At 38.4% G+C, this 7,454-nt stretch overlaps 1 protein-coding gene across 1 annotated transcript in view; it reads left to right on the top strand.

Annotated features, from left to right (window-relative positions):
• The first annotated feature begins 476 nt into the window (after positions 1–476).
• LOC146560959 (uncharacterized) overlaps positions 477–7,454 on the top strand; it is a 13,585-nt gene continuing 6,607 nt past the window's right edge. Inside the window, exons 1-2 of the mRNA XM_085243207.1 lie at positions 477–1,242; positions 2,833–2,990. Of these exons, the coding sequence (XP_085099333.1) occupies positions 492–1,242; positions 2,833–2,990 (909 nt within the window). The 5' untranslated portion in view covers positions 477–491. The remainder of the gene's footprint in view (positions 1,243–2,832; positions 2,991–7,454) is intronic.

Below are 7,454 nucleotides of genomic sequence, written 5' to 3'. Positions count from 1 at the left end.
ATCTTTGTATTTGCAGTCTTTCTTTGTTTCATTTCAACTACAGAACCTCTTGGTTTGCAGGGGTATTAAATGAAGACTTGGAGCACAACTCTGATACAAGACATTTTTCTTTTCTCTGTCTTTTCATAGCCCTCAAATACGGATATCACCGCTTCACTGCACAGAAATGTCCTGTTGCTGGGTGTGTGGTGGGGGTAAGAGGCAAGTGTGAGGTGAGTGTCTCTTAGAGCAACAGCAGAGACGGTCTATTCTCAGGCAGCAGTTACTGGATATCTTCAGTGAACTTTCCACCTTGTTTTGGACTGAAGATACCCCCAGAGGTGGTTGTAAAGAGTCCACAGAGACATTTTCTTCCTTCTTCACTGCAGCCCTTTAAGGTCCTACCATCACTTTAAGTCTCCAAGATATCCACGCCAACACAACCTGTGAAGTTAGCAACTCCTCCAGAAGTGGCAGAAACCTTTGGGAGAAGAGCCCAATCTAAACCCACCATGAGAGTCTCAGTTTCCCAACTGAACGTGTGCAGACCAAATCCTGGCTACCTGATGCCAAGTGACTTCAGACGGGCCTACTCACCAGCTGATGGATTGGCAGTGAAAGATCCCGGAAAGAAGAAAGTGCAACTTGTGCACTGCAGACTGAGCTATACAGAGGAAGACAGAAAGCAGGAAGTGATTGGTGGCTCAGTAAAGAACCTGTTCTCCTCACAGCCTTCTTACCGATCTTGTATTTATCACGAGGTGCCTCTGAGGTGCACTAGATCCTTTGTGTTTTTGGACAAGCCACTTTGTATTTCCCTTGTGGAACTACAGGGGAAAGGAGCATGTAAACCAGCTTTGTGTAGGTCTACATTGTCAATTCGCCTTGGTACCTCGTCCTGCCACAGATCCTCTAAAGATAGCAAACCAGCCAAAAGAAATGAGGGATATGCGAAATCCAGAGCAGCCATGTTGGACAGCAACCAACGTAATGGCCGAGAGAGCTCTTCGGGTCGCTGCAGAGGCCCTCTATCAAAGCACAGGGGCTACAGGTTCAACCGAACACCACCCGCTTGTGGTGTTAACAGCAAGAATGAGGATTCAGACACGCACTGCCTCAGTAATACTTTGGGATTATTGTCATTCAGAGGGCCAGGTCCCTCAAACACAAAGACTGGCACACAGAAGGGGAATGCAGATGAGGCTAGCTTCTCTGCATGGAGAAATTTCAGGCACAGGCAGCACACTTTCGAAACTGGCTCAGGTATGAATTTCATCACCTTGATTCACAAGTCTAAAACATTTAAAGTGGCCATGCCAACTGATCTGTATACTCCTTTGACTGCCTTATATATATTCTAAAGCTGCTGTAGATAAGATCGCATTATTCTGTAGGTGTGAAAGTAATCTAAATGTGGTCTTGGAGGGTAGAAAGTCTCATTTTTTCACTCTGCCTGTCACCTTTTGATTTATACTTCATGCATGGATAATAGACTCACACACACCTACCACACTTATCCTACTGTACATTCACATTGTTTAAATAAATCCCAGCTGATACAAGCACACACTCAGCTCAACTGCAAGTTTTATTAAAGTGCAAACACTTTCTTTCATCCTCCTTTTACTTTTCACACACTTTGCTGCTGCATATCTTAACAATAGACTTAAAATAAACTGGGGGGGGGGGTGTTTAAGAATCTTCCAATCTCTTAAGAAGTCAGGACAAGATTTTATGAAAGGATTATTTTTTAAAAAAAATGTAATTGTGTTTATGCCACAGAGGAATTTCCTGTTTTAGAAAATGGCAATTAAGACAACAAATCAGCCCCAAAACAACACATGTGAGTTGTTCAGCACATGTGAGATTTTCAGTGTCACACTACAACATGGTCTATTATTAAATGCAAAATTTGGTCTTTTGGTGTAGGAGACCAACTATTTCACTTCAAACGCCATCTTAAAACACACACTTTGACTGTTTTCCTGCTTAGAGGTAGTCTTATCTGTGCAATGTTTGAATAAATCCCTAAATATGAAGTTTATATCTTAGTTTAAGACAGAAAAAATGGGGAAGCAGTTAAACAGGATGCGTACAAAGGTATAAAAACCAACATATCTGCACTTCTAAAACTGACTAAAAGGCCTCACTTGCTTATAGGCAGGAGCCCAGAAGGCCTATAGGACTGACATTTGAGGTCCTAGACAAATAATTATCTCCTTGGTGAAATTCCTCTGGTTTTTACTTTATCACTGTTTTACGTTCTAAGTGACTGTTCTTTGTACTCATTTTATATTTTTCACTTGATGTAAGATGAAAGGCTGTTAATGGATGATTTCCTTTTCACTGGAATTTATAGTGAAGCCAAGAGGGAAAGCTACCTCCTATAGAAATAGTTTGACCGGTGACGCTACTTTGTAATAGTGCTCTATATACATGCCATACGCTTATGGCAGGGTATTCAGTGGAGATATATATTCTACAAAAGCTACAGGAATGGGGCTATGGGTGGTGGATGGATGCGCTGCCATCTTTTACATTATTCATGGGCCACACTCGTGTTCCCTCTGGGTTTTTCTATCTATGTGTGTGTGTGTGTGTGTGTGTGTGTGTGTATCCCTTTGCAAATTATAAAAGTTTAGCTGGAGCTTAAGCATACTGTGAAATCTTTATTACAGTGACGGAAAGAAATTAACTGGAACAAACTGCAAAAGATACCGCTTAACACAAACACAACTTCAAATTATTTTTGCTTGTGAAATGGGGAAAATCATCTTGCTCTTTGAAATTTATTTTGGTTTTGATTGACAAGACTCGCCAAATTAAATTTCACTTTTTTCTGTGTCCGTCAAGTGGTTTCCGAAACATGGAGCAAGCAAGAGAGACCTGCAAAGGGCAAAAGGATGACTGTTCCACAGAAAACTGAAAGAGTTCCTACTTTGGATAAGACCTGTTATTATGATTCCCCACTGAAGACTCTAGAAGGCACTCCCAAGACTCTCAGCCTTCAAGTATGAGCCATTTTTCTATACTGTTTTTTGTTTGTTTATTTGTTTGTTTGTTTTAAGAAAGCTCCTTCAGAGTTAATATTGACCTTTATTTGGGAGGTTATATTGAAATGAAACCTCCATGGAGTCCCACATCATAACAGAAATGTTTAAGAACAACAGTCTCATAGATATCTATTTTTGGTAATACCCAGAAAAATGCTTTGTTGGCTGCAAGAGCTGTTTGTTGTTGCAATGCCACAAATGGCCAGAGGGGTCAAATTTTCCTATAGCATAAATGACAGAATTGTAACCAGTTAATAGTACTTAATGCTTTTTTGCACATATGCATCAGTACTTCTACAAATTTAAAGAGATCTTGTATCTACATAAGGCTATAGAAAAACATGGTCCAATATATGCATCTATCTATCTAGCTAGCTAGCTATCTTTAAAAAAAAGGGGGCATGTTGGATTTACTTGATTCAATAGTGGACATTGGTTGCACACAAATGTTTTGCTTTGGCAGAAACTTAAACAACTGAGTTAAATCAGCACAACTTTTTCATATTCAGTAAACCTGTGCATTTTGTGTTCATAAAACGCGATTAAAACATGTTCAAATGAAGTAAGTTGAGCTCTTGGAATATTTTAATCCTTCACAATTTTGTCATTTTATTTCAACACTATTCAATAACTTTTACCCCAATACTACTTGTACACTTAAATACTACATGTTGTCTTCATATTACATAATGTTCAAGTTACCATAAAACTTGAATGGGTCTACAACAACTACGATCCTCCTATCTTTATCCTGGTTGCAGGAGGGCTGGGAAATAACCCTGAAGTGATAGGTTACGAGGCAGGGTACACCCTGGACAGCTCACCAGTCTATCACATAGAAACAAACAACCATTTACACTTACATTCATCCATCTGCTTCCGCTTATCCTTTTCAGGGTCGCGGAGCCTATCCCAGCTGTCATAGGGCGAAAGGCGGGGTACACCCTGGACAGGTCGCCAGTCTGTCGTAGGGCTAACACATAGGGACAGACAACCATTCACACTCACATTCACACCTAGTGGCAATTTGGATTATCCAATTAACCTATCCCCACAAGCTGCATGTCTTTGGACGGTGGGAGGAAGCTGGAGTACCCGGAGAGAACCCACGCAAACACGGGGAGAACATGCAAACTCCACACAGAAAGACCCCGGCCTGATGGTGGAATTGAACTCAGGACCTTCTTGCTGTGAGGCAACAGTGCTAACCACCGTGCTGCCCATTTACACTTACATTCACGGGTAATTTAGAATCACCAGTTAACCCTAACTCTAATAACTGCATGACTTTTAACTGTGGGAGGAAACCAGAATACCCAGAGAGAAACCACCTCAAACTAGCCAGAATGTGGATTTGAACCCAGGACCTTCTTACTGTGAAGCAACAGCACTAACCAGCATGCCAACAATCTACGAAATGCAGGAAAGCTATGATTTCCTGTATTTGATGCAGAATTTTTTTTTTGCCCTTGTTAATCCACAATAAATAGCAATAGCATGCTCAACAAGAACAAATTAAGTTGTTGAATTTCATACAGATCTTTCATGATTTAATTACGTTCATAGAAACATGAAATTATTGTGTTCAAATTACAAGTTAGACTTTTTTTAATGTAACAACCACCCAATTTACTTTTTTTGGTATACCAAAAAAAGTAGAGGTGGCTGCTCGACTTGACTGAGATGGATGCCTTCCTGAAACCACGATCCAAAGAGCGCGAGACTGAAACCCATGCAGTGCAGCGGGATTTAACATTGCTATATTATTGACTTACTTTTTGTAAGTAATTGTGTTAAATACACGCGAGATGCTTACGTAAATCCAAGAGCTGGCCAATCCCTTTTTTTCAGTGTAGATAGATCTTTATTCTCAAGTGTTTGACTTTATTGTTGACATTTAAACTCAGTTTTTGCCTTGTTGACTTTGTTTCTCAAATGCAAAATTGTGTTTTTGTACTAAATCAAATTTCAGGACTTTGTAAATTACGTTTTTACACAAGTTTTCCAAAATTTGGCATCAAATTCATAATAAGCACATAAGTCATAAAAAAAAAATTTTTTTGCCTCAGTAATTGGTATGTTGTGTTTGTTCATTTTCAATTAAATTTAGGGTTTCAAATTGGTTGAAAGGCATTGCATTTTGTTTTATTTATTTTTTACACAGTGACCCAGTTTTTGTTTTGTTTTTTTTGTTTGTTTGTTTTTTTGTTATTTGAAGGGTGTTGTAGGTGTTTTTACTGAAATGATTTCAGGCACTCTTTCAGCTGTGTAAGATATTATTAAATATAATTTCAAGGAAAGAAAAAAAAACAGACCAGACCCTCCAGTGGCAAATTGACTTCCAAATTTCTTCTCTTTCCACTCCTTTTGATCCATCAAAGTTAAAGAAAAATGTTGAAGGTGAGTGAAGCTACTGTGGATAGAAATTCACAAATAATTATTCTACACGGCACAGAACCACGACCAATAATACAAAGGTTGTTTTGGAGGGAAGAAAATACTACAAAAAGCAGTTTGGTATTGTCACAATGCTACCACATAAGATGGAAGAGGGCAGTATATGTGCCATGTGTAACCTTTAAAATCCTCATTAGTCAAGTTTTACATATGTACACTGCTCAGTTAAGCTTTCCCACACAGAGAGCGTTAATTTGTTTTCCTGTTGAAATGAACATCTGTACAACAGCTGCATCATCTCAATGGGTAATTTGAGAGATTTTCTTTTTATTACTTTAGCTGTTTTTCTCATTTTTACATTTTAGGTCAAACGTGGACCCACTTGCAGACTCAAACACAAAGCAGAATAAAAGCAAGCTTTATTATCAAGTCTACCTCTGAAACTGAAACACAGAGACCTACTCAAGGGAAGCAAGAAAGTAAAACAGACACTCCAACAAAGGATGGGGCAGGGCTATTTATACACAGAAAACAGGCTGGGGATGAGAAACAGAAGAGAAATGAGATGTAGGCAAATGCAATCAGGACAATAAAGAGACAGGAAGTAAAACTCTAATCAACGGAGGAAGCCACCTATCAGAATAAAACAGTAAATTAACAAACAATTAAAAGAAGACAACACCAAGACACGAATAACCTAACTTTTGGAGAACACAATAAAATGAGATGGATTGGGAAGAAACAGAAAACACTAAGGGAACTACACTCGTGAAAAATAATCAGCTCGGCTGAGAAACTAAAGTTGACCGAGGATTCACAACCCAAAACTAAGACTGTAAATCATTTTAACAGGCATTCAAACTCCATAAACACAAAGATACCCAAGTGAAACTTTAAGATACTAGAATAGTAATGAAAAAGCAGGAATCCATTTCTCCATACAGACCAGAGTTCACATAATACAGAAAAACTAAAAGTGTCAGCGTACCAGGATAACAATGAATACATGAACCCAGACACAGGATCACAAAACAGAAAACAAAGACTCAGCCACATCACAAGCAATCAAACTCACGTTTAGAATAATAAAGGAACAAAAAGTTAAACTCAAATGTGTTCATTAAGATCCTAAATTCAAAAAACTTGATGAGGACGGTCCTCAGTCCTGGTCCTTGAGTTTCTCTGAAAACTTTAGATTTTTTTTTTTTATATCTTTCAGCTTTATGTTTTGCTTTCTGTATTATATCTATATAGACCCAGTTCTGGGTCTGTTGCTGTCTTACTTTATGATTCCTACTCATAATATTTATTGTTTGCAATCCAGTGCTTTGTTTCTTGTATATTTATTTATTTATTTTTGCATTTCAGTGTTTTCCCTGTCTCTCATCCATCTCTCTCTAATTTCTGATCGTGCCTGTACTGCCCTCTCCATCATGTCTTACATGAGACTCTTAGTATTTGTCTTTTATTTCCTGTTTTAGTTTGAAGATTGGTTTTCTTTGATTCCTTACATCAGTTTACTTACTCTTTTGTCGTTTACCATTTACCATTCTGTTTTTGGCCGAAATTAAATCCTCGTTATACTACCCCCAGCTTTGTGCTTATGGTCCCACATCTTTACATTTCACATATTTTGGCACATGGGTTCAACAAATTCAGGAGAAAAAAGAAAAAAACTAATAATTCCAGTTTCCCTTTTTTCTTTTTGCTATTTGAAAGCATTTTTGTAGTTTTATCTTGTTGCTGTGATGGGTAAAGATCCAATGAGTTCTGTGAAGCTTTTTAAAGGATTCCGCTTCCCCCTGTGAGCAAGGCTCTTCTACCTTTATCTCCACTAAAGCTAAGCATAATATTTCCATGTTGCCTCCACCTCCTAGCCATTACAAGGCTGTGAAGAGGATTTTCCAAGGTTAAGATGTAGATTAGAGATGTTTTCAAAATAGATTTCAACCCAGTGAAGATTTTCTTTCTCTTTCCACAGGATTAGTGTATATGAGTTGTACTCTATTCTTCCCACAAACAAGC

This window comes from Mchenga conophoros, linkage group LG13 (genome assembly GCF_057382185.1).
Source record: "Mchenga conophoros isolate Kocher_MC1m ecotype Shallow Benthic linkage group LG13, M_conophoros_male_GT1.1, whole genome shotgun sequence".
Classification (NCBI taxonomy): domain Eukaryota; kingdom Metazoa; phylum Chordata; class Actinopteri; order Cichliformes; family Cichlidae; genus Mchenga; species Mchenga conophoros.
Note: the sequence above shows the minus strand (reverse complement) of the source record. Positions and strands in the feature narration are given on the sequence as shown.